At 45.5% G+C, this 23,288-nt stretch overlaps 2 protein-coding genes across 9 annotated transcripts in view; one reads left to right on the forward strand and one right to left on the reverse strand.

Annotated features, from left to right (window-relative positions):
• The window catches only part of RHBDF2 (rhomboid 5 homolog 2), a 100,044-nt gene extending 91,441 nt beyond the window's left edge, over positions 1-8,603 (forward strand). For all 4 annotated transcript variants that reach the window (XM_056549852.1, XM_056549849.1, XM_056549847.1 and 1 more), the window contains exon 19: positions 5,987-8,603. In XM_056549852.1, the coding sequence (XP_056405827.1) occupies positions 5,987-6,406 (420 nt within the window). In that variant the 3' untranslated portion in view covers positions 6,407-8,603. The remainder of the gene's footprint in view (positions 1-5,986) is intronic.
• Positions 8,604-13,859: 5,256 nt separating this feature from the next.
• AANAT (aralkylamine N-acetyltransferase) overlaps positions 13,860-23,288 on the reverse strand; it is a 22,910-nt gene continuing 13,481 nt past the window's right edge. For 3 of the 5 annotated variants that reach the window (XM_056549860.1, XM_056549862.1, XM_056549861.1), the window contains exons 2-5: positions 22,385-22,420; positions 18,177-18,363; positions 16,786-16,940; positions 13,861-14,779 (exon numbers count right to left, since the gene is read on the reverse strand). In XM_056549860.1, the coding sequence (XP_056405835.1) occupies positions 14,474-14,779; positions 16,786-16,940; positions 18,177-18,321 (606 nt within the window). In that variant the 5' untranslated portion in view covers positions 18,322-18,363; positions 22,385-22,420 and the 3' untranslated portion in view covers positions 13,861-14,473. Of the gene's footprint in view, positions 14,780-16,785; positions 16,941-18,176; positions 18,364-22,384; positions 22,421-23,288 lie in introns of all 5 variants that reach the window. The other 2 variants (XM_056549863.1, XM_056549864.1) reach the window with 1 other exon arrangement.

Raw genomic sequence — 23,288 nt, forward strand, 5'->3', positions numbered from 1 at the left:
CGTGATGTCATAGCTCCGCCCCCATAGCGCCGTCACTCCACGCCCCCTGAATGCAAGCCTATGGGAGGGGGCGTGACAGCCGTCACGCCCCCTCCCATAGACTTGCATTGAGGGGGCGTGGCGTGACGGTATGAAGGGGCGGGGCTATGACATCACAAGCTCCCGTCTCCAGCGCTCGGAACAGTTTGTTCCAAACGCTGAGCAGCGGAGTACCCCTTTAAGTTTATTTCAGTGTCTAAAAGCTGTAAAATTCCCTCCCAAAAATTCCAAAGTTGAGAATTGCTGATTTTTGGTCACTTTATAGATCATAAAAAAATTTACAAAGAGCGATCGAAAAGTCCAATCAAAGCAAAAATTATAAAAACTGCAAATAACGGCACAAATAATGAGCCCTCATACAGCCCTATATATAAAAAATTATAGGGGATAACTTTTTCCTCCATGAGACTACTCCTTTAAGATTGTCTTGTTCTGACCCCGGGGTCAGAACAAGTTTTAGATTGTGGGGTTCCGAGCACTGGGATCCCCCCGTGATCTACTTCACAGGGCCTCTGCTCTCCCCTGGAACGGAACGTCACAAACCCCCCCCCACGAATTGGCGGCTGCCATGCCCCCTCCATATATCTCTATGGAAATGCCGGAGATAGCCAAACAGCTCTCCCATTGAGATATATGGAGGGGGGGGGGCGTGGCCCGTTCCCCCCCGCAATCTAAAAATTATAAGTTTTTATGCATGAGACTTCTCCTTTTAAGCATGCTCCTTTTTCTAATATTTCTAATATTTTTATAATATTTTTCTAAGTTCTAATATTTTTTTAAAGTAGTAAAATAAAACAAAACCTAAATACATGGAGAATCAGTGTAATCGTATGGACCTAAAGAGTAAATTGCACTTTTTAGTTTTTCTTTTTTCCAACGTAGATTTTGCGGTAAAATGAGTGATGTCATTACAAAGTACATTCAAATAGAGAGAAAAACAGACATGGTCGCACATCTACCACATGCACAATGATCTAAGGCTTCTCAGCAATATTCATTAAACTAACAGGTCTTTAGTGTACTTTTGTGATCATGAAGTGCAAGCCCACTAGCCACGTCACGGCCACCTGTAAGTAGCGGGTCCGTAACGTCCCTAGTATAAAATGGCGCTGCATAGGGCCCTACTCTTTCTGACAGCCTCCCAGTCTTTGACTGGGAGCACATGGTAAGTGAGCTTTTACACCTGTTCACAGTGGTGCGCTGCTGTGCGGCGTCCATTGCTGCAGTGGGCGCCGTGTCTGTAGGCCCAGGATCTGGTTCGGGCAGCATTGGGGCTTCTCTGCCAGTGGGTCATTCCCCCTGTGGGCACTGGTGCTGCGCAGTGGTGGTCGCCGCTCAGTGCCACCCCATTTTATGCTGGGGACGTTACGGACCCGCTACTTACAGGTGGCCGTGACGTGGCTAGTAGGCTTGCACTTCATGATCATAAAGTACGTTAATGACCTGTTAGTTTAATACATTTTCCTGAGAAGCCTTAGATCATTGTGCATGTTGTGGATGTGCGACCATGTCTGTCTGTTTTTTTTCTCTATGTGAAGTCTCAATACAAAATACAATTGTTGATGCAGACAACAAGTCCCTCCTATGGGTCTGTAGTTGGAAAATTATTGCGGGGAGGAAAAAAATAAAAGCAAAAAAATGAAAAATCGCTGCATGCTTGAGGGGTTAATAAGTGTGTAAAATTCCGATATTAGAAAAAAAAATAAATAAAATAAAGCACAGCACCATGCCAGTCAATCTTTGAGTGCAGTAGGTAGATGAAAGCTCCTCGTATAGGCTATAGACAGTGGATACTGTTTAGTGGATTCATATGACTTTATCAGTAGCATTGTCCTTATATAACCGGTCACTGTGACCGGACGGGCACGTGAATTCCCCTCTCGTGTCCCTTACTTTCATATGATTACCCAGAGATTAGCCGTCTGGCATAACACCTTTCACTAATCCTTATGATCAACAAACCAGGATTTGTCACCCGTTTCCTAAGTGGATCTGTCTGTAACTATCACTGGGTCAAGACACTTTCTCTTACCTCACGTCTTAGAGCCCAAGTAATTATTATTATTTTTTTTAATGCCCTCGGACATATGGTTATGTCCCTGCAGCGGGCGGTGCTGGAGATAGGTGGTGGGAAACGGCTGTCACCCCCCCCCCCGGTCTCTGCAAGGTAAATATGTATAGAGTAGTGTCTCAACTAAGTAATACTACATCAAAAATAAGAGGACATAATTTCAAAAATTACTAAGTTAGTGGCACAGTGGAGAATATCTATGGTGAACACACATGTTTCGCTCCGTCGAGCTTCCTCAGGGGGCGAAGCCCCCTGAGGAAGCTTGACGGAGCGAAACATATGTAGGGGTCTGGCACATCACTGGTTAAGGCTTATTATTCCATCTGGTACTGTTTTTTTTTTTTTTCATACTGACCACTGCATCTATACCTTTGACAGGGAGTGGGGGCTCCCCCTGTCCACCCCCATCAGCGACATTGAGATATGATTGTGGGGTCCCGATGGTTGTCATGTTGTTTATTTCTTTTTTTAAATGCCCTCGGACATATGGTTATGTCCCTGCAGCGGGCTTGAGATAGGTGGTGGGAAACGGCCGTAAACCCCCCCCCCCCCCCCCGGTCTCTGCAAGGTAAATATGTATCGACTAGTGTCTCAACTAAGTAATACTACATCAAAAATAAGACACTAACCAAAGCAAGCCATAATTGAAAAAAATTCTAAATGAATCTTTATTGAAAAATCACAAGGATAAAACATAGATTAAAATTACAATGGCACAGTGGAGAATATCTATGGGGAACACATATGTTTCGCACCGTCAAGCTTCCTCAGGGGGCCCCCTGAGGAAGCTCGACGGAGCGAAACATGTAGGGGTCTGGCACATCACTGGTTAAGACTTATTATTCCATCTGGTACTGTTTTTTTTTTTTGTTTGTTTTTATACTGACCACTGCATCTATAGCATTGACAGGGAGTGGGGGCTCCCCCTGTCCCCCCCCATCAGCGACACTGAGATACGATTGTGGGGTCACGATGGTTGTCATGTTGTTTATTTTTTTTAAATGTCCTCGGACATATGGTTATGTCCCTGCAGCGGGCGGTGCTTGAGATAGGTGGTGTGAAACGGCTGTCACCCCCCGGTCTCTGCAAGGTAAATATGTATCGACTAGTGTCTCAAATAAGTAATACTACATCAAAAATAAGAGGACACTAACCAAAGCCATAATTTCAAAAAATACTAAATGAATCTTTATTGAAAAATCACAAGGACAAAACATAGATTAAAATAACAATGGCACAGTGGAGAATATCTATGTTGAACACATATGTTTCGCTCTGTGGAGTTTCCTCAGGGGGCTTTGCCCCCTGAGGAAGCTCGACGGAGCGAAACATATGTAGGGGTCTGGCACATCACTGGTAAAGACTTATTATTCCATCTGGTACTGTTTTTTTTTTTTTTTTTTTTTTTAAATATACTGACCACTGCATCTATAGCATTGACAGGGAGTGGGGGGTCCCCGCCCCCCATCAGCGACACTGAGATACGATTGTGGGGTCCCGATGGTTGTCATGGCAACTGAAGGCCGGCTGATGGCCTCCTGTGGGACATATGACAACAGAAACACTGCAGAATATAACAGTATAACAGAGATCAGAAGACTAGAGCTTTAAAAGAAATTTTTTTTAAATAAATGTCCATTTTCAAATAAAGCCCTATTTTATCATAAAAAAATAAATACTTGTACCACAAAACGAGTGTTACTGATCCCGCACCATGAATGCCGTAAAAAAAAAAAAAAAATGTATTAAAAAAAAGGGGCAAGAATTTCTTACTGCTAAAAAGTGAAATATAAATTATCAAAAAAATAGCAAAAAATACAAAATGAATCTTTATTGAAAAATCACAAGGATAAAACATAGATTAAAATAACAATGGCACAGTGGAGAATGTCTATGGGGAACACATCCTCGGGAAGGCTGTAATATATTGTATGAATAAATGAATTAGACTCACACTTGTGCTACTGAAATAACAAGTAAAGGTAAATAGTACAGTGTAGCACAGCAGAGGGGTATAAAAACAAACAAAAAAAAAACAGTACCAAATGGAATAGTAAGCCTTACCCAGGGATGTGCCAGATCCCTACATATGTTTCGCTCCGTTGAGCTTCCTCAGGGGGCGTTGCCCCCTGAGGTAGCTCGACTGGGCGAAACCTATGTGTTCACCATATATATTCTCCACTGTGCCATTGTTATTTTAATCTATGTTTTATCCTTGTGATTTTTCAATAAATATTTATTTTTTATTTTTTTGCAATTAGGGCTTTGGTTAGTGTCCTCTAATTTTTGGTGTGGTATTACTTAGTTGAGACACTTGTCTATACATATTTACCTTGCAGTGGGTGGTCTCTGCAGGATGCTTTTTGGAGTATATTGCAGATGTTGTTACGGTAGACCCAGGAGTTGACCCCATTCCCCGGTCTTGTGTACTGACTGGTCGTGTCTTATATTACAGATGTTGTTACTGTAGACCCAGGATTTTCCCCCATTCTCCTGTGTGGTTTTGTGTACTGACTGGTCGTGTCTTATATTGTATATTTTGTTTCTGTAGGCCCAGGATTTGCTCCATTCTCCTGTGTGGTTTTGTGTACTGTCTGGTCGTGTCTTATATTGCAGATATTGCTGCTTTAGACCCAGGAGTTGACCACCTTCTCCTGTGTTGTTTTGTGTACTGACTGATCGTGTCTTATATTGTAGATGTTGTTTCTCTAGACCCAGGATTTTCCCCCATTTTTCTGTGTTTTGTGTACTGACTGATCGTGTCTTATATTGTAGATGTTGTTTCTCTAGACCCAGGATTTTCCCCCATTTTTCTGTGTTTTGTGTACTGACTGGTCGTGTCTTATATTGTAGATTTTGTTTCTGTAGGCCCAGGATTTGCTCCATTCTCCAGTGTGGTTTTGTGTACTGACTGGTCATGTCTTCTATTGCAGATGTTGTTCCTGTAGTCCCAGGATTTGCCCCCATTCTTCTGTCTTGTGTACTGACTGGTCGTGTCTTAAATTGCAGATGTTGTTTCTGTAGACCCAGGATTTGCTCCATTCTCCTGTGTGGTTTTGTGTACTGACTGGTCGTGTCTTATATTGTAGATGTTTCTGTAGACCCAGGATTTACCCCCATTCTCCTGTGTTTTGTGTACTGACTGGTCGTGTCTTCTATTACAGATATTGTTACTGTGGACCCAGGATTTGCCCCCATTGTTCTGTGTGGTCTTGTGTTCTGACTGGTTATGTCTTCGATTGCAGAAGTTGTAACTGTGGACCCACGATTTGCTCCATTCTCCTGTGTTTTGTGTACTGACTGGTCGTGTCTTCTATTGCAGATGTTGTTCCTGTAGTCCCAGGATTTGCCCCCATTCTTCTGTCTTGTGTACTGACTGGTCGTGTCTTCTATTGTAGATATTGTTTCTGTAGACCCAGGATTTGCCCCCATTCTTCTGTGTGGTTTTGTGTACTGACTGGTCGTGTATTCTATTGCAGATGTTGTTTCTGTAGACCCATGATTTTCCCCCATTCTCCGGTGTGGTTTTGTATACTGACTGGTCGTGTCTTTTATTACAGCTATTGTTTCTGTAGACCAAGGATTTGCTCCATTCTTCTGTGTTGTTTTGTGTACTGACCAGTCGTGTCTTACATTGCAGATTTTGTTAGTGTAGACCCAGGATTTGCCCCCATTCTCCTGTGTTGTTTTGTGTACTGACCGGTCGTGTCTTACATTTTAGATATTGTTACTGTAGACCCAGGATTTGCCCCATTCTCCTGTTTTGTGTACTGACTGGTCGTGTCTTCTATTGCAGATGTTGTTTCTTTAGACCCAGGATTTGCTCCATTCTCCTGTGTTGTTATGTGTACTGACTGGTCATGTCTTCTATTGCAGGTCGGTCCAGCAGGATCTCAGTTCGGTCTTCTGGCGTGCCTCTTCGTTGAACTTTTCCAGAGCTGGCAGATCTTGGCCAAGCCTTGGAAGGCATTGTTAAAGCTTTGTGGCATCGTTCTCTTCCTGTTCCTCTTCGGGCTCCTTCCCTGGATTGATAACATAGCCCATATTTTTGGTTTCTTGAGCGGTCTTATGCTCTCTTTTGCCTTCCTCCCCTACATTACGTTTGGCAATGTCGACAAGTACCGCAAGAGGGCGATGATCATGGTTTCTTTGATGGTCTTCATTGGTCTTTTTGCCTCTCTAGTCATCTGGCTCTATGTTTATCCCATCAACTGGGCTTGGATAGAATATCTCACTTGTATTCCCTTCACCAACAAGTTCTGTGAGAAATATGACATAGACCAGGTGCTCCACTAACTTTCCGAATCGTGGCGGCTACTTGAACAAAGAACTTGAAGGTCCTGAAGATCTCAGAAGTCTGAGCTCGGATTAAAACTCTTGGATTTTTCTATCCGTTTCGACGTGACTAATGTGAATGACCACTCTGGGCAATAGGTACTTGATCTTTTTATTTAGTGCCAGTAGTGACCTGGACGTCTCTGAGCCAATTCTAGAGTTAGTCCAAATCTCAGTGCCTACAATGGATCCCACTGATTTGATGGTGGATGTTATTTGGAGGCGCCAAAGGAGGGTGAATGAGCTTTGCCAAGACTGGAAGACCTCACCAGCTCAGGAATCACCCCCCCTAACTTATGCATTAGGTGTAAAACCCTCAACAGCAGAGGTAATGTCCAGCATGGTCATATTTAAGAACAGCAACAGCTGAGAGAATGGGAACGTTTTTTACGAAGAAAACCCTAAAGCTCCCGTTCCAGGTTGTTGCCGTTTTCTGGTAGAATCGCTGCCTCTACGGATCAATGAGTCTCACTCCAGTTTACAGACAAAACTCTAGTATAGAGAAAACAATAGGGGAAACACTAGGCCCTGCCTAAGAGACTGTCATAATAAAGTGCACATTTACTAGGGCCAAAGTATAGTTACATTTCAACCTCAGAGGAACTCTAGGCCTATACATTTCTATGTAACTCCACCTTCTCCTAACCCAAATTTATACCCTTGACCAGTTCCCTATTTTCAACAGGTGAAGACTAAACTAGTCTGATGGATGTTCCTTTCTGGACCTCCATGTTTTCAAGGGCTGTGATCACATTCTGGGCGTGCTTGCACTTCGCAGGGGTTACGGGGGTGCTTGCATCATACAAATATAGGTTCATGTGGGGCAGTTAACCAACATTGGACTTAGAGGGGTACTCCGTTGCTCAGCGTTTGGAACGCTGGAGCCGGCGGTGGGTAGCTCGTGATGTAATAGCCCCGCCCCCTCGTGACATCACGTCCCGCCCCCTCAATGCAAGTCTATGGGAGGGGGCGTGACGCCCCCTCCCATAGACTTGCATTGAGGGGGTGGGGCTATGACGTCACGAGCTCCCGGCTCCAGCGCTCGGAACAGTTTGTTCCAAACGCTGAGCTACGGAGTACCCCTTTAATGATGACATAACATGCACTTCGCCCAACCAAAATTTACAGCCTTCGCCCATTACTGATCAAGACTGAACTAGTCAGATGGATGTTCCTTTCTGACCCTCTACAACTTTAAGGGCTTTTATGACTTTATGGGCATGCTTGCACGTTGCAGGGCTTACGGGCGTGCTTGCATTATTCAGGAACACCCTGTATACATTTATAGGTGAGTGTAGGGTAATTTACCAACATTGTCCTAAATTATCACAATAAAGGGGAACTCCGGTACTTAAAGGGGTTATCCAGGAAACATTTATATTTATATATATATATATATATATATATATATCTCAACTGGCTCCAGAAAGTTAAACAGATTTGTAAATTACTTCTATTATTAAAAAAATCTTAATCCTTTCCCGTACTTATGTGCTGCTGAAGTTGAGTTGTTCTTTTCTGTCTAAGTGCTCTCTGATGACACGTGTCTCGGGAACTGTCCAGAGTAGAAGCAAATCCCCATAGCAAACCTCTTCTACTCTGTGCAGTTCCCAAGACAAGCAGAGATGTCAGCAGAGAGCACTGTTTCCAGACAGATAAGAACAACTCAACTTCAGCAGCACATAAGTACGGGAAAGGATTAAGATTTTTTTAATAGAAGTAATTTACAAATCTGTTTAACTTTCTGGAGCCAGTTGATATATAAAAAAATAGTTTTTTTCCTGGAATACCCCTTTAACAATTTATCCCCTATCCACAGAATAGGGAATAAATTGTTGCCCGGCACCCGACTCCCAGCACTGAGCTGTGTTCATCACGCCTCCTCCATGCATCTCTATGGGAGAGCCAGACATAGGTGAACGCTGTAAATGCGGCTCTCCCATAGAGATGCATGGAGAGGACGCGTCGGCCATTGCCCCATGCGATGGTCGACACAGCTCCTTGCACGGAGCCAGGGTGCTGGGCAGGAGGGTACCAGTGATCAAACACCCCGTGATCAGACACTTATCCCCTATCGTGTCGATAGGGGATACGTTAAAGGAGTACTATGGTGCTTTTTTTTTTTTTTTTATTATTAACCCTCCGTGCCCGGGCTGCCAAATGAAACAAAACAAACTTTAACTCACCTGCCTACGTTCCCCCGTTGCTCCGATGTCTGTGTCCCGTTCTTTCCGGTCCCATGTCTTCTTCCGCTTCCTGCTGGTCGGTGAGTGACGCTGCTCTCGGCCTATCACCTGCTGCAGCGGGACATTGCTGCGGCCGGTGATAGGCTGAGAGCAGCGTGACTCACCGACCCGCAGGAAGCGGAAGAAGACATGGGACCGGAAAGAACGGGACACAGACATCGGAGCAACGGGGGAACGTAGGCAGGTGAGTTAAAGTTTGTTTTGTTTCATTTTCCAGCCCTGGCACGGAGGGTTAATATAAAAAAAAGCGCCATAGTACTCCTTTAACAACTGGAGTTCCCCTTTAACTGCCTATGCATGTCTCCTAATCAAAATTTACACCCTCTATCTGTTACGGATCAAGACTAAACTAGTCTTAAAGGGGTACTCCGCTGCTCAGTGTTCGGAGCAAAATGCTCCACATGCTTAGAGCCAGTACCGGGAGCTCGTGATGTCATAGCCCCGCCGTTCATGATGTCACGCCCCGCCCCCTCAATGCAAGCTCTATGGGAGGGGGCGTGACAGGCGTCACGCCCCCTCCCATAGACTTGCATTGAGGGGGTGGGGCGTGACATCATGAGGGGCGGGGCTATGACGTCACGAGCTCCCGACGCCGGCTCTAAGCATACGGAACATTTAGTTCCAAACGCTGAGCAGCGGAGTACCCCTTTAAGGATGTTCATTTCTGGACCTCCATTGTGGGCGCGCTTGCACATTGCACTGGTTACAGGCGTACATAATCACCCATTATACAATTATAGGTGCATGTAGAGCAATTAACCGACATTTCCCTAAATGATGACATTAACTGCTCTAGTACTTGGACATAATATGGATCTATATATATATATATATATATATATATATATATGGGTCTTATAATTATTGGCAATGGTGGGGAAAGTTGTGAAATGTCAGATTTAAAGGGGTCATCCGCCAAAAAGCAGCCAAAAAGCAACACCCGCATTCTATGCGGGGCTGTCACAAGTATCGGAATGCTCTTTGTTTCCGGGACTGGGGACGTGATGTCACACCACGCCCCCTCGTGATGTCATGCCGCGCCCCCTCCATTCATGTCTATGGGAGGGGGCGTGACGACAGTCACGCCCCCTCCCATAGACATGAATGGAGGGGGCACGGCATGACATCACGAGGGGAAGTGGCGTCACGTCCCCAGTCCCGGAAACAAAGAGAATTCTGAGACTGGGGACACAGCCCCGCATATGTGGGTGCAGCACTGAGATCGTGGGGGGTCCCATTGGCGGTCAGACATCTTATCCCCCTTTGGCCAGAGTACCCCTTTAACCTTTCACTCCCCCCTTCGAACTACAGGCTTACCCAGGCACACAATGTATATCACCTTTCCAGTCCTAGATTAGGACTTCAGGGATCTCCTGTACCTCACCCAAGGCAAAATGCACATATATATATATATATATATATATATAAAATGTATATCAGGGACACGACATTCTCTACGTTTTTTCATCGATGGACCAAATCTATGCGCGGCGAGAAGATATATATATATATGTATGTGTGTGTATATATATATATATATATATATATATATATATCTATCTATATATCTCACTGTGCAAAACATCTGCAAGATGAATCTACTGAAAACCTTGAGAAAGGGCTTTTGTTTTTTCCAGAAAGGGTAGAGTATTTTATAACGTAAGACTTTTTGCATGGAACACTTGGATTTAAAAAAAATAAAAAAAAAAAAAAACACCACCACCACCGAACCCTTTTGCTGCGCATTAGGGTCCGCTCTGCGAAATGTTGCGTTCTTTTGGAGTGAATGTTGATTTTTTTTGTACCAGCGCTGTTCTCATGTCACATGACCTATGCAATCAAGGTCGTTTTTGATGCAACTTTTTTTTTTTTGTGAAATGTTTATATTTAATTTATTTAAAGCAACGACACCGTTCTCTCCCTCCGTACAACCGAAAGGACGGGGTCGGTGGGGGGGGAGGGGTTTGTAATGCAGGAGCTGTTGCGGGCACTTTTGCCACTGGTTTAACCGGGAAGCCCTGAACAGTTTTTGGAATAAAACACTGATATTATGTTTTCACTTTGTGTGTCCTGTGTGACTGAATTGCAGCAGCATCTTTGTTCTCTATCCTGTTGTAGGGGATGAGCTTCGTTACAAGCCAGGAGAGATGGTAGACGGGATCACTAGTCTTATGAGGAGGGCTCAAGTCCTGCAGGAACGCGTGGGAACGGAGTTCCTGCACTTTTTCCACAGCGGGAACACCGTTCCCATTAGCAGGAGTCCTGCAGGACTAGCCCTTGAGTGGAAAACTTGGGTGAGTTCCCTTACTTTTTTTCCTCCAGGACTTGACCCCTGCTTGTAAAGTCTCGCATGGCAAAATCCGGCCAAAAATATTCTCGCGGGGGTGCAACTTCTAGGACCCCTGTGTTCTTACCACTGAATGCTCCTGCCCCCGCCTTGCCGTAGACAACTCACTCAGCCAATGACCAGATCAGGTGGGACATCATTGTGACCAGTGATTGGTTGAGTGGGCTGTCACTTTGGGCTTAAAGGGGTACTCCGGCACTTAGACATCTTACCCCCTATCCAAAAGATAGGGGATAAGATGCCTAATTGCTGGGGACCCCTGTGATCTTGCACGCAGCACCCCAGTTAAAATCAGTCCCCGGAGCGCGTTCGCTCCGGGTCTGATTATTGGCGACCACAGGGCCGATGGCGTGTGACATCACGGCTCCGCCCCTCAATGCAAGCCTATGGGAGGGGGCGTGACAGCTATCACGCCCCCTCCCACAGGCTTGCATTGAGGGGCGGAGCGTGATGTCACACGGGGGCGGAGGCGTGACGTCACACGCCGCCGGCCCTGTGGTCGCCGGTAATCAGACCCGGAGCGAATGCGCTCCGGGGACTGATTTTAACTGGGGTGCTGCGTGCAAGATCATGGGGGTCCCCAGTGATTAGGCATCTTATCCCCTATCCTTTGGATAGGGGATAAGATGTCTAAGCTCCGGAGAACTCCTTTAATCACTTAGCAAGGTGACTCCAGCCCCCCGATCCCTCCTGTCCTGGGCATCATCTGAGTTTTTAACCCAATAAACCCCTTTTAAGGGCGGCTTCATTTGAGCCTCTTCTGACAACTGCCATATGTCCTAATCTGACCATAGGTAGCATGTTGTATGTTATGTATATGACAGGGAGATGGTGATGTAAACTGGGAAGAGGTGACATCACTCAAGGGGCGGGGCTAGCGCTTACAAACAAGATCCAGCCACACCTCCTGGGACAGCAGAGGATGATGTGTTGTCTAAGGAGAGGAGGAGCCAAGGAGCTGCTGAGACAACACCACACTGACAATCAAAGGACTACACAACATCCTGTCAGACGAGATGGAGGAGCCGCTGAGATAAATCCAAACTGACAATACGAGGACTACACAACTTTGTCAGAAAAGAGGGAAAAGCTGCCAAAACACCACCATACTGACATTGAGAAGACTTCACGACTTCCTGTCAGGGTTGAATTAAAGGGGTATTCCAGGAAAACTTTTATTTATATATCAACTGGCTCCGGAAAGTTAAACAGATTTGTAAATTACTTCTATTAAAAAAATCTTCATCCTTTCCGTACTTATGAGCTGCTGAAGTTGAGTGGTTCTTTTCTGTCTAAGTGCTCTGATGACACGTGTCTCGGGAACCGCCCAGTTTAGAAGCAAATCCCCATAGCAAACCTCTTTCTACTCTGTGCAGTTCCCGAGACAAGCAGAGATGTCAGCAGAGAGCACTGTTGCCAGACAGAAAACAACAACTCAACTTCAGCTGCTGATAATTATGATCATTTATAAAGATTTTTTAATAGAAGTCATTTACAAATTTGTTTAATTTTCTGGAGCCAGTTGATATAAAGAAAAAAGTTTTTTTCCTGGAATAACCCTTTAAGCAACAATATCATGAAGCCAATACAATGTGCCATAACACTGTGGGTACGTTCACATGGGCGGATTACCTGTCAGGAGAAAGGGAGAAGCTGGTGACAACAACACACTGACAAATAAGAGTGCTAAAAAAACTTCCTGTCAGGAAAGAGAAAGGAGCTGGGAAGCTGCCAAGACAACACCACACTGAGAATGAGAGGACTACACAACTTCCTGTCAAGGTTGAATCAAGCAAAAACATTAAGAAGCCAGCACAATTTGCCATAACACTGTATGGGTACGTCCACACGGGCGGATTACCTGCAGAATTTCCGCAGCGTCTTTGCTGCGGAAAATCCTCAGCGGTTTTTGCTACCATGGACTTCAAGGGGCCTGAAGGAAAGTCTGCATATTTACCTCTATAGCGGACTTTCTGCTGACACATTGAAGTCAATGGTAGCAAAATCCGCCCGTGTGAACGTACCCTATTAGTAAGTTTATATATATATATATATAATTTTTTGAAAACCGAGATACTCTTTTAAAGGGGTACTCCGGTGGAAAACTTTTTTAATTTTTTTTAAATCAACTGGTGCCAGAAAGATTTGTAAATTACTTCTATTAAAAAAACTTAATCCTTCCAGTACTTTTTAGGGGCTGTATACTACAGAGGAAATTCTTTTCTTTTTGGATTTCTCTTCTGTCTCAACCAGATCAGGAGAAAATCCCCATAGCAAACATATGCTGCTCTGGACAGTTCCTAAAATGGACAGCAGATGTCAGCAGAGAGCACTGTAGTTGTGACAGAAGAGAAATGCAAAAAGAAAAGCATTTCCCCTGTAGTATACAGCCCATAAAATGTACTGGAAGGATTAAGATTTTTTTTTTTTTTTAAATAAAAGTCATTTACAAACCCATTAACAAATCTGGCACCAGTTGATTTATAAAAAAAAAAAAAGGTTTTCCATGGGAGTACCCCTTTAATATCAGTCCTGCAAGAAACAGATGGCAGCTAAAGACTGTACAGTAAGGTATAGACCAGTGTTTCCCAACCAGGGTGCCTCCAGCTGTTGCAAAACTACAACTCCCACATGCCTGTTCGGGCATGCTTGGAGTTGTGGTTTTGCAACAGCTGGAGGCACCCTGGATGGGAAACACTACCATAGACACTGATTTAATTCACATCATAACTAGATACAGACCATCGTGACACATATTGTTAAATACCTTTACTAGAATAAATATCAACTTTACTAAATTGCTAAACGTTGGTAAATTTCTATTATAAGGAATAATTCTTATAAGGAATAATTCTTACATAAGACAGACATAGAAAACCAGAAAAATAAAAAAAAAACACAAGATTTATTATGACAGTTCATATCAATTGGGGCTTTGTACAGTGAAATCATTCGCGCGATGGTGGGATTTATACAGAGGTGCAAAAGGGGCTTCTCGACTGCGGCCCGGGGACACAGGACGCCATTTTTGTGTGGACATTTCATGCATTCATATTGATCATTCCGTGTCTGAATTACCATGAGCAGAACCCTGTTTGCCCCTGGGGCAGCCCTTGAGAAGCAAAGGGTTAAAGGGGTAGTCCGCCCCTAGACATCTTATCCCTTCCATCCGTGCTGGATGCCTGGGGATGCGGGCTGGAGGCTCGTGATGTCATGGCCACACCCCGCTTGTGATTTCACGGCCACGCCCCCTCAATGCAAGTCTATGGGAGGTGGCCGTGACGTTACGAGCCTCCGACGCTCTAAACAAATGCTGGGTAGGACCATTGCAATCAGACATCTTATCCCCTATGTTTTGGATAGGGGATAAGATGTCTAGAGGCGGAGTACCCCTTTCAGTATTGTAAAATCGGGAGATGTAAGGTTAGGGGGGGGCTAGCAACCGCTATTTCTACGCATAAAGGCATGACCTTTGACCGGGCAGTGCATCTCGATAAAATTCAGGGGTCCGACGATGATGTTGCACGGGCCCACAGCCTTGAAGCCGCACTTGGAATAGAAAGGAACCAGAAAATCTTCGCACATGAGCACGGCCCGCCGCGCAAAAGGCAGGCATCGCAGGTACTGGAGGTAGCGCCACAGCAGGATAGACCCTTTGCCCTGCTGCCGGAACGTGCGGTGTACGGCGAGGACATGGATGTGGACTGACCATCCGTGCGGTTTGTGCAGGGTGAGGGCGTCCTAGAAAAGAGACCATGGTTAGAAGCGACATCACTAGAATATTCAAATCGTATTCCTTTTATATATGTTTACATTTTTGCGGCACCTCCGTGACTGGCGCGAGACTACGGCGTTACAAGATACAGACTTGGCGGAAGTCCCATGCAAGTCTATGGGTCTACCGCAAAAAAATAAAATAATAATCTGTATCTTCAACATAGTAGTCTCAGGTTCAGCGAAAATTTAAAGGTGTGCTCCAGGGAAGTACATATAAAAAAACATGGCTCCAAAGCCATCACACTACTTGGAAATGTTCCCCATTAATGATCCTGCCTGATATGCATGGCTCCTGTGGCCCCTGTTGTGTTCTCTGGCTGCTTGATATTCTTTGCCATCCTTCCCACCTCTTCAACATGAATATTACATTTCCCAGCAGCCATTGTAGCTCTCCTGCCACTGCTGTCTAGCTCCCTCTCTGAGAGCAGCCCCCACGCTCCTGCTCTGTGAGAAGAGAGATACAGTGCGTGAATGGCTAAGGCTACACCTCTTAGCACTAAAGGGAGCATGATTCCTCAGTTCAGGGCAGAAACCATCTGGTCTGTGTCTCTCAGGAAGGTGGGGGCTGCTTCCAGAGAGGGACATGGTCAGAGACACAGTGGATGGCTGGATAATGTATTTTCCTTGCTCCCTGTGTGTAAGTAAAAACTAAAAGAGGGGAAACAGCTTTATATAGCTAATGAATAATGTTTAGACAATTAAATAGGGTGGTGAGAGGGAAAGGATAGCCTGTGGGTTAAGTTCCCTGGAGAATTCCTTTAAACACGAGTACTGCCGCCCGAGTGAAACTAGACTTGCACTTTTTATTATATCATTAATTCAATATTATCCCTGGCTCAGTGGGTGAGGCTAAAATCAGGCAGTGTTTTAGGAGTATTAGCCGAAGCCCTATTGCAGCCAGAACCCGTCATACAAGGCGGGTACTGGCTGCCAAAAGCAGCTGACACTTGCCAACAGAGATGGCTCTGATTCCAGTCTTTTAACCTACTAAATGCTGCAGTCAATAGTGACTGCGGCATTTAGGTGGCTAAGTGACAGTCGGCTGCTTTTTTAAAGTTCCAATCGGCACTGTCTGATTACATTATCATGGCAGACAGGGGCTTTCTGAAGGTCTCTGTGGCTGCCATGTAAAATCTACTATTACAGCCTGCCACTGATCTGACAGTAGACTGCAACATTATGGTAAAACAATGTACTGAACATTGTGAAGCCAGCACAATTTGTCATAACTCTGTATTAGTAAGTCATATATCTTGGGGTGATTTTTTTATTTTATAAATGCAATTTTCTAAAACTGGGAAACCCCTTGAAAGGGGTACTCCGCCCCTAGACATCTTATCCCCTATTTACAACCAGAGGAGGAAAACGTGAAATGGGTAATGGTACTGTTATACATGCCCAGCCCTATGTACACTTTATAGTTTTATCCAAATTGAGTCATTACTGTCCATAAATAGTTAAAGGGGTACTCCGCCCCTAGACAACATATCCCCTATCCAAAGGATAGAGGGATAAGATTTCTGATTGCGGGGGTCCCGCTATTGGGGACCCCTGCGATCTTGGCTGCGGCACCACAGACATCTGGTGCACGGAGTGAACTTTGCTCCGTGTCGGATGACTGGCGATGCGGGGCGGAGGCTTGTGACGTCACAGGCACACCCTGATCGTGATGTCATGGCCACGCCCCCTCAATGCAAGTCTATGGGAGGTGGTGTGACAGACATCATGCCCCCTCCCATAGACTTGCATTGGGGGCGTAGCCACAACGTCACGAGCCTCCATAGCTGTACCTCCTTTGGATAGGGGATAAGATGTCTAGGGGCGGAGTACCCCTTTAACCGACGAGCATAGCTCTGATACAGAAGTGCCTAATAGTTTTACCACAACATCTTTAAATTGCTCCTTGGGAACGTTATTGATGTTATTGATGTATGTTCCCAATCTACAGAACATTGTGCGTTTTCTCTTACCTGGTTTAGCTTGTCCTGATCCCATAATGACCCTATGATAAACGCCACAAGTCGTCCCTCTTCGAACCAGCCGAGAGAAAGCTCAGGGCAAAGGGTCAAGAAATGTCGTACTTCATCCAGATGGAGGGGACATTCTCCAGATACGGAAATGAAGGCTGTCAGAATACGGAAGAACATCAGTATAAAATAACCCCTGTCTGAAATCCTAGGAACTAAACTGAAAACATGAAAAATTTTAACAAGAAAAACAGCTTTACTCTCCTTAAAGGGGAACTCCCAAGCCCCAGCATTCTGAACATCCGGTTCAGAAGGATTGGAGCAGCGGTTGCTGTGCCACGACCACGCCGCCTTGTGATGTCACGCCATGCCCCCTCTATTGATGTCTACGGGAGGGGGCGTGAAAACAACGGAGACATCAATGGAGGGGGCGTGGTATGACTTCACACTTACTTACCTGTCTGCCCCAGTTCTGAAACTACTAAAATCCATTTGCTTTGTCTTTGGGTTTTAGTCCTGTACTTCCAGGTTGAGCAGTTTCTCAGTACTACAACTCCAAGAATGTATTGTCTTCATCACAGTCCTCCCACCCTGCCTATTCCCCTCCCACAGCAATCCTGCTAATGCCCCGCCCAGAGCTGTTGCAGAACCTATACATAATCTTGGAGGTTGCAGCACCTGCTGTATGCATTCCCTGTCAGCTCTTCTGCCTGTGGCACAATGTCCCAATAGATATTGGAGAGATATATCAAAACCTGTCCAGAGGAAAAGTTGCTAAGTTGCCCATAGCAACCAATCAGATCGCTTTTTCCATTTTTTAAAAGGCCTCTGAAAAAAAAGCGCTCTGATTGGTTGCTATGGGCAACTCAGCAACTTTTCCTCTGGACAGGTTTTGATAAATCTCCTCCATAATCTATATAATCCTGAGACAGTAGGTGATGATATGTTGTCTCATGAGAAAGGGAGGAACCAGTGACCTGAAGATTACAGCACACTGGCAATAAGAGGACTACAAAACTTCCTGTCAGTAGAGAGGGAGGAGCCAGGAGGCTGCTTAGACAACACCACACTGACAATGAGAAGACTACACAATTTCCTGTCAGGAGAAAAGGGGAGCTGCTCAGACAGCACTTCACTGACAATGAGAGGACTACACCCCTTTCTGTCAGGAGAAAGAGGGAGCTGCTGGGACAACACTTCACTGACAATGAGAGGACTACACAACTTCCTGTCTGCATCTATGATATGCCCTACATATAGACAATTACAGGGAATGTTGTAGATCCCTTAAAAATTGGGTGGATCTTCCAACTTTTTGGATACCTTTGGGTCCCCCTACAGTTCAACAGCTCTTTGATATTTATAAAAAATAACCTTAAAGCACCTTTACTTACCCTCTCTTTCTATCTCGAACACGCTGACTGCATCTTCCGGGGAAAGACAGCGGAATTCACTGGCAGGAAGAGTGTGGCGTCTCTGCTGTCGCGGTGATCGAATGTGAACTGGCCTCATGAAAGGTAATGCGTTCAGCACAGACATGCCGAGATTGGGGTCTCCTCGTCTTCACACCAATGGCAAAAGCTGTCGGGGAATGAGCGAACACCTGTCAGCATGGCTTATAAATACTGTGCAGTATGACTCACACAGCCAAAGGGCACTAACAGTGTCAGAAGGTAGGTACATCCCATCCATTTAGGTGTCCCCTATGAATATTCAAATATATGTGTACCCTATAATTGGGAGATGTAGTTACATTTTGTCATGATCTAGAAGTCTTATGCTGCCTACATTGTAACACCGTCCATTACAAAATGGGTTTTCTCACCATAGAAAGTGATGGCATTTAGATAGATCAGTGTTTTTCAAACAGTGTGTCTCCAGCTGTTGCACAACTACAACTCCCATTATGCCCAGAAGCCGAAGGCTATCAGAGGATTAAAACTGCTTATATATCCACAAGGTTACAAACTGACGGGTTTCTGCATCAAGCCTTATTCATGGATTAGATCATGTATATTCATGCGTGCGCACACACTCCCTCTATACCAGTGGTCCCCCAACCCAGTCCTCAAGGCTCAACAACAGTCCAGACTTTCATTATATGAGTGAAAAAATCCAAAATGTTGGTGGGCCTTGCGGACTGGGTTGTGGACCCCTGCTCTATACCACTCATATAAAGATCTGGACTGTTGGTGGTCCTTGAGGACTGGGTTGGGGACCTCTGCTCTATACCACTCATATAAAGATCTGGACTGTTGGTGATCTTGAGGACTGGGTTGGGGACCTCTGCTCTATACCACTCATATAAAGATCTGGACTGTTAGTGGTCTTGAGGACTGGGTTGTGGACCTCTGCTCTATACCACTCATATAAAGATCTGGACTGTTGGTGGTCTTGAGGACTGGGTTGAGGACCTCTGCTCTATACCACTCATATTAAGATCTGGACTGTTGGTGGACTTGAGGACTGGGTTGGGGACCTCTGTTCTATACCACTCATATAAAGATCTGGACTGTTGGTGATCTTGAGGACTGAGTTGGTGACCTCTAGTCTATGCCACTCATATAAAGATTTGGACTGTTGGTGGGTCTTGAGGACTGGGTTAGGGACCTCTGCTCTATACCACTCATATAAAGATCTGGACTGTTGGTGATCTTGAGGACTGGGTTGGTGACCTCTGGTCTATACCACTCATATAAAGATCTGTACTGTTGGTGGCCTTGAGGACTGGGTGGGGACCTCTGCTCTATACCACTCATATAAAGATCTGGACTGTTGGTGGCCTTGAGGACTGGGTGGGGACCTCTGCTCTATACCACTCATATAAAGATCTGGACTGTTGGTGGCCTTGAGGACTGGGTGGGGACCTCTGCTCTATACCACTCATATAAAGATCTGGACTGTTGGTGGTCTTGAGGACTGGGTTGGGGACCTCTGCTCTATACCACTCATATAAAGATCTGGGCTGTTGGTGGTCTTGAGGACTGGGTTGGAGACCTCTGCTCTATACCACTCATAAAGATCTGGACTGTTGGTGGTCTTGAGGACTGGGTTGTGGACCTCTGCTCTATACCACTCATATAAAGATCTGGACTGTTGGTGGGCCTTGAGGACTGGGTTGAGGACCTCTGCTCTATACCACTCATATAAAGATCTGGACTGTTGGTGGTCTTGAGGACTGGGTTGGAGACCTCTGCTCTATACCACTCATATAAAGATCTGGACTGTTGGTGGCCTTGAGGATTGGGTTGGAGACCTCTGCTCTATACCACTCATATAAAGATCTGGACTGTTGGTGATCTTGAGGACTGGGTTGAGGACCTCTGCTCTATAGCACTCATATAAAGATCTGGACTGTTGGTGGTCTTGAGGACTGGGTTGGGGACCTCTGCTCTATACCACTCATATAAAGATCTGGACTGTTGGTGATCTTGAGGACTGGGTTGGGGACATCTGCCCTATACCACTCATATAAAGATCTGGACTGTTGGTGGTCTTGAGGATTAGGTTGGGGACCTCTGCTCTATACCACTCATATAAAGATCTGGACTGTTAGTGGTCTTGAGGACTGGGTTGGGGACCTCTGCTCTATACCACTCATATAAAGATCTGGACTGTTGGTGGTCTGGAGGACTGGGTTGAGGACCTCTGCTCTATACCACTCATATAAAGATCTGGACTGTTGGTGGTCTTGAGGACTGGGTTGTGGACCTCTGCTCTATACCACTCATATAAAGATCTGGACTGTTGGTGGACTTGAGGACTGGGTTGTGGACCTCTGCTCTATACCACTCATATAAAGATCTGGACTGTTGGTGGTCTTGAGGACTGGGTTGGGGACCTCTGCTCTATACCACTCATATAAAGATCTGGACTGTTGGTGGTCTTGAGGACTGGGTTGAGGACCTCTGCTCTATACCACTCATATAAAGATCTGGACTGTTGGTGGCCTTGAGGACTGGGTTGGGGACCTCTGCTCTATACCACTCATATAAAGATCTGGACTGTTGGTGGACTTGAGGACTGGGTTGGGGGACCTCTGTTCTATACCACTCATATAAAGATCTGGACTGCTGGTGACCTTGAGGACTGGGTTGGGCATCTCTGCTCTATACCACTCATATAAAGATCTCGACTGTTGGTGGTCTTGAGGACTGGGTTGAGGACCTCTGCTCTATACCACTCATATAAAGATCTGGACTGTTGGTGATCTTGAGGACTGGGTTGGTGACCTCTGGTCTATACCACTCATATAAAGATCTGGACTGTTGGTGGGTCTTGAGGACTGGGTTAGGGACCTCTGCTCTATACCACTCATATAAAGATCTGGACTGTTGATGGTCTTGAGGACTAGGTTGGGGACCTCTGCTCTATACCACTCATATAAAGATCTGGACTGTTGGTGGCCTTGAGGACTGGGTTGGGGACCTCTTCTCTATACCACTCATATAAAGATCTGGACTGTTGGTGGTCTTGAGGACTGGGTTGGTGACCTCTGGTCTATACCACTCATATAAAGATCTGGACTGTTGGTGGGTCTTGAGGACTGGGTTGTGGACCTCTGCTCTATACCACTCATATAAAGATCTGGACTGTTGGTGGGTCTTGAGGACTGGGTTAGGGACCTCTGCTCTATACCACTCATATAAAGATCTGGACTGTTGGTGATCTTGAGGACTGGGTTGGTGACCTCTTCTCTATACCACTCATATAAAGATCTGGACTGTTGGTGGTCTTGAGGACTAGGTTGGGGACCTCTGCTCTATACCACTCATATAAAGATCTGGACTGTTGATGGTCTTGAGGACTAGGTTGGGGACCTCTGTTCTATACCACTCATATAAAGATCTGGACTGTTGGTATCCTTGAGGACTGGGTTGGGGACCTCTGCTCTATACCACTCATATAAAGATCTGGACTGTTGGTGGTCTTGAGGACTGGGTTGGGGACCTCTGCTCTATACCACTCATATAAAGATCTGGACTGTTGGTGGTCTTGAGGACTGGGTTGAGGACCTCTGCTCTATACCACTCATATAAAGATCTGGACTGTTGGTGGTCTTGAGGACTGGGTTGAGGACCTCTGCTCTATACCACTCATATAAAGATCTGGACTGTTGGTGGTCCTTGTGGACTGGGTTGGGGACCTCTACTCTATACCACTCATATAAAGATCTGGACTGTTGGTGGTCTTGAGGACCGGGTTGGGGACCTCTGCTCTATACCACTCATATAAAGATCTGGACTGTTGGTGGTCTTGTGGACTGGGTTGGGGACCTCTGCTCTATACCACTCATATAAAGATCTGGACTGTTGGTGGTCTTGAGGACTGGGTTGAGGACCTCTGCTCTATACCACTCATATAAAGATCTGGACTGTTGGTGGTCTTGAGGACTGGGTTGAGGACCTCTGCTCTATACCACTCATATAAAGATCTGGACTGTTGGTGGTCTTGAGGACTGGGTTGGGGACCTCTGCTCTATACCACTCATATAAAGATCTGGACTGTTGGTGGTCTTGAGGACTGGGTTGAGGACCTCTGCTCTATACCCCTCATATAAAGATCTGGAGCTGCACAGTATTGTTGCCTTGTAGGTTCTTACCTGTAGACGTCTTGCTCCGCAGGGGTGGTCTGTACTCTGAAATAATACAGAGGATAAAAGTTATATTTCCAGTCTATACAGAAATGTTGTCCATTTGCAAAAGCCCTTTCCTTCTGCTCCGGATCCCTGGTCCTTAGTTCTACAGCTCTACACAATAAATATAATGCCGTATCACTGTAAGCCAGTGAAACCGATAGGTGGCCCTGTCCTGGGGATAAGCCCATTATCTTAAGAAAGCTTCATCCATACTTGTAACGTCTGTGCCTTCATGGAGGAAACAAGCCTCTTAGAGACGTTACGTGGATGGATCTATTGGGTGCAGAATAAGTTGACTTTGAAAACAGTGTAATGCAAAAATAAGATTATTTTTACGTTTTTTTTGTATTTTTTAATGATGAATCAGTTTGGATATAAACCAACGGTCTTCAAACTACGGACCTCCAGCTGTTGCAAAACTTAAACTCCCAGCATGCCCGGACAGCCAAAGGCTGTCATACAACCCTCATATAGCAGTAAGGCCCCTCATACAACCCCCATATGGCAGTAAGGCCCCTCATACAACCCCCATATAGCAGTAAGGCCCCTCATACAACCCCCATATAGCAGTAAGGCCCCTCATACAACCCCCATATAGCAGTAAGGCCCCTCATACAACCCCCATATAGCAGTAAGGCCCCTCATACAACCCCCATATAGCAGTAAGGCCCCTCATACAACCCCCATATAGCAGTAAGGCCCCTCATACAACCCCCATATAGCAGTAAGGCCCCTCATACAACCCCCATATAGCAGTAAGGCCCCTCATACAACACCCATATAGCAGTAAGGCCCCTCAACAACCCCCATATAGCAGTAAGGCCCCTCATACAACCCCCATATAGCAGTAAGGCCCCTCATACAACCC

The sequence above is a fragment of the Hyla sarda genome, chromosome 13 (assembly GCF_029499605.1).
Source record: "Hyla sarda isolate aHylSar1 chromosome 13, aHylSar1.hap1, whole genome shotgun sequence".
NCBI classification, from domain to species: domain Eukaryota; kingdom Metazoa; phylum Chordata; class Amphibia; order Anura; family Hylidae; genus Hyla; species Hyla sarda.